The sequence below is a fragment of the Sorex araneus genome, chromosome 1 (genome assembly GCF_027595985.1).
Source record: "Sorex araneus isolate mSorAra2 chromosome 1, mSorAra2.pri, whole genome shotgun sequence".
Classification (NCBI taxonomy): domain Eukaryota; kingdom Metazoa; phylum Chordata; class Mammalia; order Eulipotyphla; family Soricidae; genus Sorex; species Sorex araneus.
Genome location: NC_073302.1, coordinates 20,704,796 through 20,722,013, shown reverse-complemented (window position 1 = coordinate 20,722,013; position 17,218 = coordinate 20,704,796). Strand labels below are relative to the sequence as shown.

Sequence of the window (17,218 nt, the reverse complement as noted above, 5' to 3'; positions counted from 1 at the left end):
CCCTGGCTCCCTTATGTGGATGCCTTAGGGGTGAGTGGCCCCAGGAGAGGCCCTGTGAAGGCAGCGGCGGGGGATGCGAGTCTCGGGACAGAGCCAGGAGGCCAGGCAGACCTTGTGCAGCCACGCGGGGGGCTTGGAGGGCGTCTCTTCCCCACCCCGGTGCCTGTGCTGTGAGGGTCCCGTGGCCTCCAGGCTGCTTCTTGGACATTTGTGCAGGTTTCCAGCTCAGCTGCGGTCCCGTGGCAGAGGGTCGGGGTCATTCAAGGCCGTGGCCGTCCTGCTTGTGATTGGGGCCTGGCCCCTTCCTGGGGGTGGCCGTGGGAAGGGGACGGTGTCATGTGGGGAGAACCAGGGTGTCTGCTCGGTCCCGGGGCAGGCTGCTAGCCTCTCTCTGCGCCTCCATGCTCAGCGTCGCCAGTCTGCGGGGTTACGCGAGGATTCGGGAGGGTGATGTAGGTGCAGCGCACGGCGCCCCGCTTGGTAGAGGAGGGGCTATTATTAGCACCAGGCCTCGTATTAATAGTTTAAAGCACCTCTTCAGGGGGAAGAGGAGGGGCGGCTGCTCCTCCTTACCCGTGTCTGAGAAATAAGCCAGTGTGACGCCGAGGGGGGAAGCTGGGGGAGTCGAAGGTCGGCGCTGGAGGAGGCGTCAGGGGCCTGAGTTTGGGACTGGAGAGGTGGCACAGACCTCACCTTGCAAACGCCAACACCCGGTTTCACCCCCAGAGACCACTTAGGGTTCCCTAAGCACCCCCGGGAGTGAGCCCTGAGCACCATTAGCTGTGACCCCAAAACCAATAGCAAAAAAACGACCAGGGCTCCTTCTTACCCGAACACCAGGCAGGGTCACCTCCAGTGGCCGCAGCCCCTGCGAGGACTTCCGGGATTCAGAAATCACCCCATTGGCCTTTCTGAAAAAGTGGCTTAGGATGTCCGGGTGAAAGGCGCCACGGCATGACGGGGGTCGCCGTGCTCCGTGGGGCTCCGCTGTTTCAGATCTTACACCCCGCCCCCACCCCAAACTGGCCATGATGATGACTCCTCCTGGGACCCACCCCCACCCACCTACCCACCCCCGAGCCGCCTGCCTTCTTCAGATCATTTCTGCCAAGTGTTGAGCTCCGGAATCTGGCGTGGAGCGAAGAGCCATGGGGAAGGGGGGAAAAAAGGAAAATTGTGGTTAGACCAGAGCCTTTGAGCTCCTCTAATCCAAGACGGCAGATCTGATCAAGTGGGGCCAGACCAAGTCGTGGGTGCTGGCCGTGGCACTCGTGATTGGTTGTTGATGTGACATGAGCTGTAAACCCAGCGCCCTTCATTTCTTCTTTATTATTTTGGGGGCTGAGGCCCACACAGTGCTCAGGAGACGGGGGAGGGGGCGTTCAGAAGGCCGTGGGTTCCGTGAGAGGGAGGGTCCAAAGGAATGGCTTCTCCTGCCACCCTCCTGCCCTGGGGCCCACCAGAGACATGGCCCCGGGCATCCCACCAGGGTTGGCCCCATGCAAGGCCCGCGCCCTGCCCCCTGCACTACCTCCTCCCCCCTCCCCGCCCGGGATAACCGCAGTTTCCTGGAGAGGCCAACAAAGGCGTGTGGAGAGGAAGGAGCTTCCCTGAGCCTGTTTCTCGGGGCTTGGGGGAGGCTGTGTCACCTCTCTGAACCTCTCCCTGGGGCAGTAGCAGGGAAGCTGTTCCAGGGAGCTGATGGCATCTTCTAGTTGGTGACGCAGTGCGCCTCTGGGCACTGGAGAGGTCCCGCAAGCCGGGGCCCTTGGCTGGAGGCACGGAGCAGCCCGGGGCCCCCACCCGCAGGGCCCCGGGCTCCGAGCAGAACAGAACAGCCTTCCTGCCCGGCTTCCAGTCTGCACTACTGACAGCTCCCCCCCCCCCCCCGCCCCGTTCCTCGGACACCCGCCCGCCTTGGCCTCCCACCCTGCCCTTCGGTCCCCTCCTGGCCCCTGACCAGTCTTCAGTTGTTCCCAGCGACATAGATAATTAGCCGGGGCGCTTCCTGTGGACACGTGTGTGGCTCTGGCAGCCCCCGGGGCTGGGACGCTGGGAAGGAGCACCAGGACTGTTGGAGAACCAGCGACAGGCGTGCGTGCGTGCGTGTGCGTGCGTGCGTGTGTGTGTGTGTGTGTGTGTGTGTGTGAGTGTGAGTGTGTGTGTGTGAGAGAGAGAGAGAAGGGGGGGGGGGGTGCCTGCCCCAGGGGTGGGCGAGTAGAGGGGATCCAACTGGGCAGCGGGAGAGAGGCCCCCGTGAGCAGGGAGCACCCGGAGCCGCCAGGGGGCAGCCGGCTAATGCTGGGGCAGGGGGCGTCTCCACGCTGCCGCCACCGCTGGGACAGGAGCCATTCCGACACGGCCACATGGGTTTGGGCCCGTGACAAAGCCGGGGCGGCGGCCGTGCCAGGTCCTGCTTCCCGGTGCCAGCCGATCGCTCGTTTCCTGTTGCAGTACGTTGGTTGCTGGCACGGCTTCTTCGCGCCCGAGCCAGCCAGAAGCAACACCCGCTCTTCCCCGCGGCGTTTAGGAAGGACGGGCGGGCGCTGGCCGCGCTCCAGGTGCGCCCTGAATCAGCTCCTGACTCTTCCCCTCCGGGCCCCGGGAGGGGAGGGGAGGGGAGGGGGCTCTGTCGGAGAGAGTCCCTGGGCCCCAGCCAGGAGCCGGCCCTGCCCTGCGGGCCCCGGGGCCGGCCTCTGGCCTCCCTGGGCCACTTCCTCTGCAGGGGTCGGCGGGTCTCCGCGGGTGGCCCCGGCTCCCCGGGCGGGCTGTGGGGGGCAGGAGAGGTGATGGGGACCAAGTGCTGTAAAGTGGGCGACAGATGGGTGAAGCAGCAGCCCCTGGTAGCAGCCTCGGGATGGGGGACACCTTTGGGGTCACCTGTGTGGGGATATCAGGGAGCGGAAGGGAACGAGCTTCAAACCCGAGGGTGGCCGTCTCTCAGTTTTTTATCTGAAACGGGAAGAACGGCCAAGGATATCGTTTCGGGGATATCCTTTTTTAATTTTTTTTTTTAAAGTGGCATTTTGCAAAGAAAACTGTGACTCACTCACTCTCTTTGGATGTATTCTAGGGAATTCAGCCCCTCCCTGCCTTTTCCTATCTTCCATCATCTATTTTTATTTAGCTTGGGGGAGTTAGTTAGGGGGTGGGGGGTGAATCCTCTCAAGCAGTACTCAGAGGGTCAAAGAGGCCACTCCTGGAGGTATTCGACCTGATTGACCGGAAAGCTCACTGCTTGTGCCCGGCGGTGGGCGGGGGGGTGGGGGGCGGCACTGGAATGATCCCCTATCGTTTGGGGAGCTAGAGGGAGATGACCTCGGAGCCTGGGGGTTGGGGGGGTGCTGGCCCTTGGAGCTCTCTCCCTGGCCCCATCCATTTTTAAAGCATGCAGGGGCCAGAGCGATAGCACAGCGGGTAGGGCATTTGCCTTGCATGCAGCCGACCTGGGTTCGATCCCCGGCATCCCATATGGTCCCCCAAGCACTGCCAGGAGCAATTCCTGAGTGCAAAGCCAGGAGTAACCCCTGAGCATCGCTGGGTGTGACCCAAAAAGCAAAAAAAAAAAGCATGCAAGGATGTGCGTCTCGAGCAGTCAGAGGCCTCAGGTCTTCCCTCTTCCCTCTCTGCACACCTGTCCCCAGCCCACGGCCCCTGTGAGTCTCTCCTGTAAAGCATACTCTCGACGCGCACGCGTGTTTGATCACAGTTTCACGCTCATCTCCCACAACAAGACGGACCCGTTTGAAATAGAAATTTCAGTTGCTGAAGTAGAAATTTGATAGAGGGGGCAGGGAAGAAATTGCGATTCTCAAAAACCAAACACATACACACACACACACACACACACACACACACACACACACACACACCATCTTTTTACATTGGTGGGGGTCCGAGTCATCTCCCACTTCAGAGACATTTTTCTTCCCGATCCTTTTGGTAGTCGTGTACCATTCGTCATCGAGATAAAACAGTGAACAGGGAATGCTGGGGGGCGGGGCCCGTCGAGGGCCCGGGTGAGAGGGGGCGCGGCCTCCCCCCCCTTGCTGCCTCGTGCCCCTGCGAGTCCGAGTGTCCCGGGGCCGGGAGCTGTCTGCGCTGGGTTCCCCCAGGCGGCTCTGAGAGCGCGTGTGTGCCTGGCAGCTCTGCTCCAACACGCGCCCAGTTCTTGACTCCCTTCCAGCACCGTCTCGGGCGACCTCCTGGTATTTCCCTGGCCTACTCTGGGAGTCCCGCCTGCCGTTCCCTTGAGTCCAGGAGCTGGACGTTTGCACCCTGTTTGCAAAACGGACCCCACCCCCAGCCCGCCCCCTGTGGGACCCTCCTCCTTCCTCGGCCTTGCACTGATGTTTCCCGCCCTCTCTGTGGGGACCTCTGAGGGGTACGGCCCCGTGTCCTGGGATGGGGCGGGGGGTTGGGGATGGAGGGAAGGAGGAGGGGGTGAGAAAGACTCTTCTTGTAGGTAGCAGACGGGGATTTTTGGAGTTGGGCGTCCCTGCCCCGCCATGGCCACCCATGCGTTAGGGAAGGGCAGGCTTTGAGGTGATACTGGTGTCTGGTTCTCTGGGGCCACCAGGGCCTTGGGGTGGGCACTTCCCCTGGGAGGCCAAGTGCCGAGGGGCGTAGCCCAAGCCCCCCTTGGCCTGTGGAAACACGCCTGGCCAGGAGTTTGGTGTCCAGGTGCCCTGGGCCTGTCACCTGCGGTGCCTTAGACCCCCGAGGGCAGCAGCACCCTCGCCACCTTCCCCACCCCAGTGGCTCTGTGTGTGTGGGGGTGCTGAGCCGGGTGGGGTGGGGGTGGGGGTGTCCCTGTGGAGAGAGCTTCTCTCTGTCCCCTGCTCTGCCTGTCACTCTCCGTACTCGCCTGCTCTTGCTGTATTTCCCGAGGGGCGTCTGTGCTCCCCCAGAGCGGTGGGCTCTGGCGGGGGAGGGGGTAGGCGGGAAGGGGAGAATTCTCAAAAACAGAGGTGTCCTTCTGGCATGTTGCCACCAGAGCCAGCACCCCCCGGACCTAGACCCACCTGCTCTCCGCTGGCCTCACTTGGTGACCGGGAGCTAAGCCAGGCTTTCTGCGAGGTGGGGACAGGGAAAACTAGGTGGGTCGCTACGCTGGCCTGTGGGTTCTTGGTCGCTGGTGGGGGGCAGGTGGGGGAGGAAAAGGTTCAGCTTCCTGGTGCTGGCCTGGCAGAGCCTGGCAACCAGACCTGGGTGTGTGTGTGTGTGTGTGTGTGTGTGTGTGTGTGTGTGTGTGTGTGTGTGTGTGAATTGGGGGTGTGGGGTGGGAGGGGGCGCTGCCCCCCCACAGGTAACCAGACCTGGGGTGTGTGTGTGTGTGTGAATTGGGGGTGTGGGGTGGGAGGGGGTGCTGTCCCCCCCGCAGGTAACCAGACCTGGGGTGTGTGTGTGTGTGTGTGTGTGTGTGTGTGTGAATTGGAGGTGTGGGGTGGGAGAGGGCGCTGCCCCCCGCAGGTAACCAGACCTGGTGTGTGTGTGTGTGTGTGTGTGTGTGTGTGTGTGTGTGTGTGAATTGGAGGTGTGGGGTGGGAGAGGGCGCTGCCCCCCGCAGGTAACCAGACCTGGGGTGTGTGTGTGTATTGGGGGTGTGGGGTGGGAGGGGGCGCTGCCCCTCCCCGCAGGTAACCAGACCTGGGGTGTGTGTGTGTGTGTGTGTGTGTATGTGTGTGTATTGGGGGTGTGGGGTGGGAGGGGGCGCTGCCCCTCCCCGCAGGTAACCAACCAGACCTGGTGTGTGTGTGTGTGTGTGTGTGTGTGTGTGTATTGGGGTGTGGGGTGGGAGGGGGCGCTGTCCCCCCCGAAGGTAACCAGACCTGGGGTGTGTGTGTGTGTGTGTATTGAGAGTGTGGGGTGGGAGGGGGCGCTGCCCCCCCGCAGGTAAGCAGAAGCCCCGAGGTTGGAGCCGGGTGCGCCATCTCCCGTTTCCCACCAGCCCTGGCTCCTAGAACTTTGTGGTTCGTGGGTTGGAGTTCTTGCCCTCTGGGTTTTGGCTCAGGAGACTGTGAGGGACTCAGGAGTAACCTGGGGCCCCACCATGCGGAGTCTGTGCTCTGACCTTAGGAGCCCTCGGGGACAAGGGGCAGAGGTGCGTGGGGGGCCTGCCGCCTCCTCGGGCAGATTCTGGGGCTCCCCCCGAGGGCCTGGAGTGAGGCATATCCTGGCCGTCTGTGGCCACGTGAGTCACCCCTCACCTGAGAAATGGGGGGAATGGTCCCCTTTCTCTCAGGGGCTCACCAGGGGGGTGGGCAGCTGTGCTAGCAGCCCGTGTGTGTGTGTGTGTGTGTGTGTGTGTGTGTTGGGGGTGTGTGTATTGGAGCATGGGCTTAGCGTGGACCTCTCGCCCCCCCCCCCTCGCCCCCATGAGAAGTGGGCAGGAGGCTGCCCTCCTGGTCGGCTCCTGTCCCGTGCCCGTGTGGAGCCCAGGGCGGCCTGCTCTTGCCCGGGTGCAGCTGAGGCTCTCCCCCGGGGGGCCAAGCCCCCTCCCGGCCCTGCCTGCCTTGGCGGCGCCAGCATCTCAGGCTCTTGCTGATGTCCTGCGTAACCCAGATGGAGAAGCACCCAGGACGCGGTGCCCGCGGGGATGTGCGCCAGGTGGCTGCTGAGGGTGCGGGAACGTTGGACCAACATTGAGCCGTGCATCTGGCATCCGGGGCAGGGGCACAGCAGCCACACCGACATCTGCAGGGCCGTGGGTGCCCCCCGACCCCTCCGCTGCCACTGGGCAGCAAACAAGCTTCCCAGGACCCCGGAAGTTGGGCTGCGAGCAGCAGGGGTGATGGGTGAATGGGAGTCTAGCCGGGGGTTTCTCAACCCATTTCCAGCCGTGGTGCCTTCCTGGGTATCCCCCCATTCTACCAGTTGGCCCCCTGGGCTCTTTCCATGGCCTCTCGGTGACCATTATTTTCTCCTGTGGCCCCCTTGGAATGTTCGGGGGCTCAGAGGGACCAGGTGGCCCCACAGGGATGTTGCTGTAGGACACAGGGGCTGTCTCGCCTGGGCCTCCTTCCAGGGGCTGCCCTGCCGTGTGTCCAGCCGGCCCGTCCGCACTCAGGGCTCCTGAAACCTGGGGTCCAAAGGCCAGTGGTGGGGCCAGGCAGAGCTTTACACTTGCTCCTCCTGCCTGCGCCCACTGCCCTGTCCTGCGACTGGGCCAGGCAGGGGTCCCCGGTCAGCCCCCTGGTTCTGGAAGGAGCAGAGAGGCCTGCACCTCCGGGTGTCAGGGCTGCGTGAGGACACCTGTGGGGGTGCAGGGACGAGAAGGGGTTCCTGGGCCGTGGCCACTGGGTCTCTGCAGGTCTGGGGAGCCAGGCAGGTCCTCAGAGACCCCAGGGGACCTCTCTGCCCAGGCAGCCCTGTGTGAGAGAGATGCTTGGAGCCGCACCTCACAGGTGACCAGAGGCTGAGGGCATCATGGGAAGGAGCAGGCTCGCTGGGGGTGGGGGGGCAGCTGCGGGGGTCCACGTGTGTGTAATCCCCAAGCGACCAGGAAACCCCGAGACTCTCTCTCACCGCCTGCGTTCGGCGGTCTCGGGCCACTTCCCCACCCGGGACGGCCGAGGCCATGGGCGGACAAAGGAGGAAACGAGGGCCAGGCTGGTTGGTGACCCGTTGCCGGTTATTCCCGTCTCCCCTCGCGGCTGTTCCAGTCTCACTAGGCCCCTCATTCCCGCCTCCTCCTCCCTCGCTCATCGCTCCGTGCTCCCACTCGCCGTCCTGCTCACTCTCTGGTCTCTCCCCAACTGCCCAGCATTGGGGGTGGCAGCCATACACATGGGCAGCAAAATCAACATAGGAAAGCCCTTCCCAGCCAGGGGGTCAGGGTCAAGGGCAAAATGCCACTCAGGGGTTTTTCTCCTTTCCTTAGTCCAGTAACTTAATTTACATCTTAATTAACATCTTAATTCTACTTCTTGAAGAGATTTATGTTGTATGGACACAATAAAAGGTACATTAAGCCTGTAGGGTGGGACATCTCTCCTGGGGACATCTCGCTAGAGATCCCAGACTACAGTGCTCAGGCCAGATTAGTCTTTCCTAACCCTAGCAAGGTCCTAATCCAGTTGTTGCTTTTGGGATCATGAATTTGTCCATGATCATACTCTTGACTTAGAGTTAAGTATTATGGCGCTTTGGCCTGGCCCATTTCAATGCCAGAGTAGCTCACAGCTGGCCCTGGGTCCATCCAGTCCCTCATCAGGACCCTACTTTTGGGGTGCGAGGAACTAAGAGCAACTGAGGCTTAAGTCAAGAGAACAGATGCCCAGGAGTGAGTATCATTTGGAGTGAATTAACTCCCAAGGTACAAAAACATAGCATCCACTGTCTTCCTGTGCCTCTACAAAAAGGACGTTTCTCTGAACTAACTATGCAAAGGACACAAGGAGGAAAGAAAAAGCAATATTTACAAGGTAACAGAGTCTGATTAGGAGATAAAGGTCATTGACCGGTTGGGAAAGCAGAGTACGAAGAAAGAGGTTACAGATAAACACCGAAGAAATGGGAGCACTGTGATGGGAGTAACCCAATAAACCTAAGCTCCCTGTGGCAAGGCAGAAAGGAACCCATTGTGAATCTGGGGGTGCATCCTGGCCCCATGGTGGCAAGGAGGCTGATGCACAGGGGTGAGGCTTCCCAGGCTGTGAGGGCCTGGGCTCCTCGGCCCTCCCCGAGCGGAGGGAATGTCCACGCCCATCCATCATACAGACAGCAGAAACAGGCGCAGAGCCAGGAGGACAGTCTTCCCCCCCCACCCCCAGTGAGTCGTGACGTGCCCAGCTCCACGCGGTGCTCGGTGCCTCTTTGCTGGGTGAGCCCGGTGCCCTGACACCGCATGAGAGGTCCCGGGAGACGTCCCACCGGCCAGGGGGCCTCTGGGTGCGTGTGTGGGTCCTCGCTGACCACTCCTTACCCCTTCCTGTCTTGCAGGGTCCTACGAGTGCGGGATCTGTGGCAAGAAGTACAAGTATTACAACTGCTTCCAGACGCACGTGCGCGCGCACCGGGGTGAGTGCGGGGTGGGCGGGGGCGGGGGGCTGCAGGGCCGCGCCTGCCGGGGTGGTCCTGCCTGCACTTCTCAGGGTCGCCCAGGCCTGCAGAGCCCCAGGGGTCTCCCTTGTTTGTGTTCTACTGTAGGAAGGGGGGGGTCTCCTTGCCCTGGGGAGCAGGGGTGGGAGGGTACAGTAACCAGGCTTCTGCTCCCCAAGCCCCTGGTGTGCCCACCCCGCCCGGCCCAGGGGGCTGACCCCCTTCTGCAGATGAGGACCCCAAGGCGGAGGAGTCTGATGGATGGCAGGAGGGGAGGTGGGAGGCGTCCCTGGTGCTGGAAGGGCTCCCCGAGGCTAGGGGAGGGGGCCCCTCTCTGCCCCCCATCCAGCTCACCCCTTCTCTCCATCTCTTCCAGACACGGAAGCGACGTCAGGGGAGGGGGCCCCCCAAGGCAGTGAGTATCTTCCTCTCTTCCCTCTTGGGGGCGGGGGACGGGGTGCGGGTGGAGGGGGACTGCCCCATCTGAGGGTCCCGAAGGGCTCTCCGAGGGCTTGTCCCCGCCGGGGGCATGGCAGGGGCTCCCCGGCCGGGTAAGGAGGGGAGCCCGGGGGGGTCCCACCGAGGCGTGGGGGTCTGGGCTGGGCCGCGCTCAGGTCCCGCGTCCTATGTAGGCCAGTCTCCACTCCTGGTCCGGGGCCCCTTCGGGACCTTGGGCCGCGTGGAGCGCTCGGGTCTCGCCACGGGGCCTCCTGACTCGCCCTGCCCAGCAGCCTGGAGAGTCGGAGACAGATGGGGGTAGATGGGCAAGACGTCAATGCGCCCACCCCACTCGCGGGCACTCAGGACCCCGCAGCTGTGCTCCCGGGCCTGCCGGAGGCTGCGTGCACGTGCCCGGGTGTGCGTGCGCGTGCTTGAGGCTGCTTGCGTGTGCCCGAGGCTCCGTGCGCGTGCTGCAGGCACCTGGCTGCCTGCCTGAGTCTGTGCTCATGCTCGAGGCTGCGTGCTCATGCCCGAGCGGTGTGCTCGTGCCCGAGACGGCATGGCCAAGTCCGTGTGCTCGTGCCTGAGACGACGTGCACGTGCCCGAGGCTGTCAGCGCGGCTGCGTGCTCGTGCCCGAGATTGCGGGCGCGTGCCTGGGGTTGTGGGCACGTGCCAGACGTGGCGAACCTGTCCCTGAGATGTGCTCGCGCCTGAGCGCGCGTGTCCATCAAAGGGCGGGATTCAGCTCTCCCCACCCGCCCCTGCAGACTCAGTTCAGAGAGGGCAGCTGGCCCCGCGCTCTCGGGGATGGATACATCCGTGACCCTGTGCATGTGTTCATCCCAGAGATGCCACAGTGCCCGGGAGAGCCACGCCCAGAGCCACAGAACTCTGATCTGGAACCTCATGGCCGTGCCCGGAAAGTGCCAGGTGGAGGGAGTCAGCCCCGCTGGTCACAGCTGGGGCTCTGGAGGAGGTGCTCTGAGGTTGGGTTTGGACCTGGTCGTACTGGAGGGCTGAGCTTATGAAGACTGAACGGGCAGAACTCCTACATCAGGCTCAGCACACATTTGAGGGGAGCCAGAGAGTTGGAGACACTGCAGGCTAGACGCCCACATCCCAACTGCGCCCGGGTGCCTGGTGGCCAGAGAGAGTGTGGGAATAACTACTTTACGGGGGGGAGGGGGCAGGGTACGGGGGGAGGGATGGGCTCTCAGTTATCATTCCTGGACTGTGTGTTTGTTAAACCTTCCCGAGACATTCAAGAATAAGTAATCATCACACACACACACACACACACACACACACACGCACGCACGCACACAGGCACACACGTGCGTACACATCCTCCTCAGAGCCAGGGACCCCGCTCACTGCTGGGGCACAAGCTAGGCTTGTGTGAGGCCTGAGGCCGTGGGCTGGAGCCCCAGCCCTGCAGGCCCCCAGCCATCCTGTGTGTGCCCCATCTCTCCCCCCAGCACCCTTGGGCGTGGTACCTCCTTCAGGGTCCAATGCCCAAGCAGCCAACCCCATCAACACCACAGGCACATACCTCTGGGTTTGGCATTGTCTGGGCACGGTCCTGGGGTCCCCCCAGTGCAGCTGGGCCTGTGGCCTCCTCTTCTTAACATTCTAAACCAGGCATCCTGAGAGAAGGTGCCCTCGTGCGTGCGGGTTGTTTGGATCCTCTTGGCATTCTGCAAGGCCCTTTCTCCCAGCCCTCTAGATTTCTAGGTTTTGTTCTCTTTTGAGGGGGTGGGCTGTACACTGCAGGGGTCTGGGCTTCACCCTGCTTCTGTGCTCAGGGATCATTCCGTGGGGAACCTTTGTGGTACCCAGGATGGAACTCGGGGGTGGGGAGGTGGGCTGCATGCAAGGCAAGTGCCCTCCCCGCTGAACTGTCTTTGCAGCCCATAGATTCTTAGTTGTTGTTGTTTGTTTGTTTGTTTTTAATGTATTTGTATTGGGCTGGAGCGGTAGTACAGCAGTAGGGCATTCGCCTTTCACATGGCCCACCCAAGTTCAATTCCTCCGGCCCTCTCCGAGAGCCTGGCAAGCTACTGAGAATATCGAGCCCGTGCAGCAGAGCCTGGCAAGCTACCTGTGTGTATTGGATATGCCAAAAACAGTAACAATAAATCTCTCAATGAGAGATGTTACTGGTGCCCACTCGAACAAATCGATGAGCAACAGGATGACAGTGACAGTGACAGTATTTGTATTGAGGTACTGTAGTTTACAAAGTTATTCATAGCACCCAATTTGACAATCAGCCATGACCAAATTCCGTGTGTACAGTTTTCCCGACCCCAGACCTCACCCCCATCACGCCAGTATCAAAGCTCACTCCCGCCTGGGCTCAGGACCAGACCCAGATAAGCCGCATTGCAAGGCAAACGCCGTGACCACTGTCCTGTCATTCTGGCTCTGGGTTCTTAGGCTTTGTGAGAGGCCAGCAGGGCTGTGTTCCCGGGGAATCCGAGTCTCGGGTCCGCCAGGCGCAGCTTGATGGGGGGGGGAACGCCCCTCCTCCCGGGCCAGCCGGGCTCCTGGCTCCTTCTCCCCCACCCTCAGCGCCCTTCTCTTCCGGCCCCCGTGGTCAGCCTGTGGTCATCTGCACATCTAAAGAGCTTCCCCTCCTTGTCTTTCCTCCCTTGGCTATTCTGGGCCCCCGGCCTCTCCCACCCCCACGGTCCCTGGAGCTCCACCTGGCTTCCGAGGCGCCCAGAGGTGCCCAAGTGGAACCCGTCCCTGCTTCTCTGTCCCCGTCCTGCTGGTCTTCTCTCCGGGCCGAAGGGCTTTATTGTTTATCTTCAGCCCCGCGTCCTTGGGAGGATCCTAGCGTCAGGACTTCCTTGGAAAGCCTGGCACCCCTCACACCAGCCTGAAGAGAGACCACGGAGGCCTGGCAAGACGAGCGAGTGTGGGGCGCTGGAGGGATACGACAGTCGGGAGGGCATCAGCCTTGCATGCAGACAGCCAGGTTCAACTCAGCGCCCCATATAGTCCCTATCAAGAGTGGGGACCTGCGGGGCTGGAGCAATAGCACAGTGGGTAAGGCGTTTGCCTTGCACACGGCCGACCCGGGTTCGAATCCCAGCATCCCATATGGTCCCCTGAGCACTGCCAGGGGTGATTCCTGAGTGCTGAGCCAGGAGTAACCCCTGTGCATCGTCAGGTGTGACCCAAAAAGCAAAAAAAAAAAAGAGTGGGGACCTGAGTGCAGGACCAGGAGCAAGCCCTGAGAACTGCCGGGTGTGGCCCCCCAAACAGAATGAAACAAGAAGAGCCAGTTTGGCCAACCCCATTTTTCAGATGAGAGCACTGACTCCTGGAGAGAAGGCCTTCCACTTGCAGGGAAGGGCTGGGTTAGGTCTAAGGACCAAGTCTGCCAGCTTCCGGCCAGGGATCACTTCATTTCAGAAGAGCCCAGTAGCCAGCCCCGTCTGCGGCTGCTGTGTCCTGTCACCTGAAGTACAACTCTCCGTTATTGGCAGAGGCCCGTTCCCAAGCTCCACTGGCGGCTCATGGCTGTGATTGTTCCGTCTTCGTACTGCTCACCTCTTACTGGGCCGACCTCGTCAGTCAGACACTGTCAGTGTGTGTCTAAGAGAGCACAGAGGGGCTGGGGAGGTGGTCTGACAGGGAGGGCTCTTGCCTTGCACGCGGCCGACCCAGGTTTGATCCCCGGCGTCCCATATGGTCCCAGGCACTGCCAGGAGTAATTCTCTGAGCATAGAGCCTGGAATGCTCCGTGAGCATAGCCGAGTGTGGCCCCCAAACCAAAATAATAATAAAATTAAATTAAATCCTGGAGCAACTCTGCTATGAATAACTTTCTGAATCCCAGTGTCTTAATGAAAAAAAAGAAAGAAAAAGAAAAAGAAGCGGCTGGAGTGATAGCACAGCGGGTAGGGCGTTTGCCTTGCACGCAGCCAACCCAGGTTCGATTCCCAGCATCCCATATGGTCCCCCGAGCACCACCAGGAGTAATTCCTGAGTGCATGAGCCAGGAGTAACCCCTGTGCATCGTGGGGTGTGAGCCAAGAAGCAAAAAAAAAAAAAAAGAGTGAGTATATGGAATTTAGTTTTAATCACAGTTTCAGGAATCCAATGGGGGTCTTGGAACAGGTCCGTATGGAGAAGGGGGAACCCTGTCTGAGGCATAGATTGTCCCCCCCAACACCCCCCCACACACACACACAGCTTCCAGCTAAGGAAGTGGAAGATGCGTTCCGTGCCCCATTCTCCTCCTGCCGCTGTTGACTGATTTCTTTTTGTAAAATGAAAGTGGGTGACAGTGGCCAAGCCCTTGTGTGCCTTCCTGGTGGGGTGTGAAGAAGCACACCCGGGACCCGGGTGACAGGTGAGGAAACAGAGGGGCGGGGCTGGGGGTGTGGCCGTGCTGAGTGGGGCTGTAGGGAAGGGTGGAGTTTGCATCCCTGGCTCGCCGCACAGATCCCCCTCGTGACATTCTGGGAGATGCAGAGCTCGTTGGGGCTTCAGAAAATACTGCCCAGACAGACGTCCTTGCTCTCTTGTCTCACACCGCCCCCCCTTAGGGTCGAAACACGGAACCTGTGTGAGAGGAAGCGCCCCCCCACCCCCGGGTGGAGCCTTCCAGGGTACGGGTCTCAGGTGTGGGGCCAGAAGGAACCACCAACCTCAGGAGGTCTTACTCCCTCGCTGTCCCTGGGCTGAGCCATGGCGTGATCATCCATCAGCCCCTCCAGGTTGGGGAGGGAGGTGGGAAGCCCAGCCCGGAAGGGGGCAGCACTCGCTGGCTGCCCCCCGTATGGAGCACAGCCAGATTCCCACACCAGTCGTCTCTCCCCCAGCCCCGCTTGCAGGGGCATGGAGCCCCGACAGCGGCAGCTTCCTGGCAGGGGTGGGGCAGAAGGGGCTAGACTGTGCCTGCCCGCACCCCCGCAGAACACCGTCACTGAGACCCCAGGCTGACTCGGGGGGTCCTGGTATCCGCTTCCAAAGAGGACAGGTGCGGGGGAGCACGGGTGCAAGGGAGAGTGGGGCCTGCTGGCCAGGGTACTGCGTGTCCCCCAAACTTCCTCTGCTGAATTCATTAACACCCCGCCAAACTGCTGGCGTGTAGCCATGGGAGACGGGCTCTTGGATAGAGCGGGGAGCTGGCTAGCAGCTGAGGCGGCCCAGGGGTCCGCGGCCCAGCTCAGGAGCGAGGCGCAGTGCATGCAGACTGAAGTGCATGCAAGAAGGGCTGCATGGCCAGCCCCCCCCCCCCCCCGCCACAACGGGCACCCTGAGGCTGGCCACCTGGGACCAGGCAGCACTCGGGAGGATGGATGGCCACAGGGATGCACACCCAGGTCCCCCCTGGGACCAGGGTTAAATCCATCCTGGCGTGCAGAGGAGCCCTGCAGGCCGTGAGCCCTCCTGCCCCCTCGGCTGACTCATGGCCGTGGCTGCTGCTTGTGTATTTACTAATTCTCCTCTGATTCTGCTCCTGCTTCTTCCTCCCCCACGCTGCTTCATTCTCTTTCTGGATCCCACTTCAACCTCCTCCTTCCTCTCTCGTTCTCCTTCTGCTTCTGGCTCCCCCAGCCCCCTCTGCAGCCTAGTTAAATCCCTAAACAAGAGGGGTTGGGGCTTACACAGAGGTGTGGTTGTGCAATCCACAGGGGTAAAGTCTTTCCCTCAGGGGAAGCTTCTTCCAGGAGAGATTCTCATTCAGCAGGACGACCCGCCCAAGAGCGGAATCCCATGGGTGTGTTTCTCCTCTCCTTGTCCAACTAACATATAAACATTCATAAGATGAATCATTTGGGGGGCTGGGGGCTGATGACTTCATGAAGTTTGCCCATAAGACTGTGTTCATCACCAAGCAAGTGAACAGGAGAACAGGACTCCCAAAACTCATTAGATGCTGAAAGAACAGGGACGGACAAAAAAAATAAAAAATCATTTGGGGGCTGGAGCAATAGCACAGCGGGTAGGGTGTTTGCCTTGCACGCGGCCGACCCGGGTTCGATTCCCAGCATTCCATATGATCCCCTGAGCATGGCCAGGAGTAATTTTTGAGTGCATGAGCCAGGAATAACCCCTGTGCATCACCAGGTGTGACCCAAAAACAAAAAAACAAAACATAATATTAACCATCTTGTATGGACAGAGTAAGAGATACATTAAGGTTATAGAATTGCTCTCCTAGGGCCATCTAGATCTCAGACTACAGTGCTCAGCCAGATTAGTCTTTCCTATCCTTAGCAGGGTCCTAATTTCGTCGTTGCTTTTGGATCATGACAGCATTTGTCTACGACCGTGCCCTCAACTTATAATTGAATATCGTGTGCTTTTGTTGGACCATTTTGATGCCAGGGTAGCTCACAGCTTGCCCTGGGTCCATTCAGTCCCTCGTCAGGACCCTGCTTTTGGGGTGCTAGGAACTAGGGCAACTGAGGCTTAAGTGGAGGAAGCAGATGCCCAGAGTGCGGATTGTTGAGACAATTTACTCCCAAGTTACAAAAGCATAATATTAACTGTCATCCTTTGTCCACACAAAAAGGACGTTGCTTTAAAGTAAACTATTCAGGGGGCTGGAGCAATAGCACAGCGGGTAGGGCGTTTGCCTTGCACGCGGCCGACCCGGGTTCGATTCCCAGCATCCTGTATGGTCCCCTGGGCACCGCCAGGGGTAATTCCTGAGTGCAGAGCCAGGAGTAACCCCTGTGCATCGCCGGGTGTGACCCAAAAAGCAAAAAAAATAAATAAATAAAAAATAAAGTAAACTATTCAAAAGATTAAAGGAAAGGCAATATTAACTTACAATATAAGTTCAGTGTCCTAGAAGGATCTGACCTTACAAGTAAACAGAATCTGATTTGGGGGAAAAGCTGATTAACTGGTTGGGGAAAGAGAGCATAGAGAAGTTACAGAAAAGCACAGAGGAATGGGAGTGACTCGGGAGCACTGTGATGGGTGTAACCCGATAAACCAAAGCTCCCTGTGGCAAGGGAGAAAGGACAAACCAATGTTACCCTACAGCTGGTGACCTCTCTCCGTCTCTTTGCTTGGGTCCCAGTGCGTGAGTGTTTCTGGCTACAGTGTCAGCCTGGGTCGGTTCTTCCCAGGGTTCAGGGTTCAGCCTGGAAGGTTCTGTGCCACGTGGACTGGTCCTTCCCAGTGTGGGCCCTCCCCACCCCATCCCACCTCCCCACCCCCAGATCTCGAAACTTGGCAACAGGCAAGAGAGAAGGTGAGAACAGGAAGTCATCCGCGCGCCCAGACCCAGACCACATGGCCCTTGGGGTCGCCTGGATGAGTTCAGGCCGCACTGGGGGTTGACGTGGCGGCTTCATGCTGGCCAGGCAGGCAGACTTAGCTTTCAGCACCCTCCAGGCCCCAAAGGACAGGGTCTCCTGGGCCCTCACCACCGTGGAGGTGACGTCCCGTTGACTGCTTACTGTTCACTGGAGGCCAGGCAGCGCGTCGGCTCAGACATCGGGGACCTACATGGCCATCTTGGCGTCCCCAGGCTGAAGAGGCTGGGGACGGTCTGGCCAGGTCCTTCTGCCCCCACAGTTTCCCCGGTGTTAACTGTGTGCCCATTACAGTAGCTGCCTGCCTTCGCCAGAGTCACAGGGAAGTGACTTCACAGCCGGCTCCTTGCCTCGTGGGCCCGGGAAGTGAGGGGCGGTGGTGGGCGGGCGCCTGCAGTCTGGTGTCGGTGGTGGTGAGCCTCCTGGCGGGGCCGGAGGGAA

General features: G+C 60.5%; 1 protein-coding gene across 4 annotated transcripts in view; it reads left to right on the top strand.

Annotated features, from left to right (window-relative positions):
* The window catches only part of ZNF618 (zinc finger protein 618), a 192,905-nt gene that overhangs the window by 126,914 nt on the left and 48,773 nt on the right, over positions 1-17,218 (top strand). For all 4 annotated transcript variants that reach the window (XM_055121867.1, XM_055121879.1, XM_055121873.1 and 1 more), the window contains exons 4-5: positions 8,944-9,021; positions 9,419-9,457. In XM_055121867.1, coding sequence (XP_054977842.1) covers positions 8,944-9,021; positions 9,419-9,457 — 117 coding nt within the window. The remainder of the gene's footprint in view (positions 1-8,943; positions 9,022-9,418; positions 9,458-17,218) is intronic.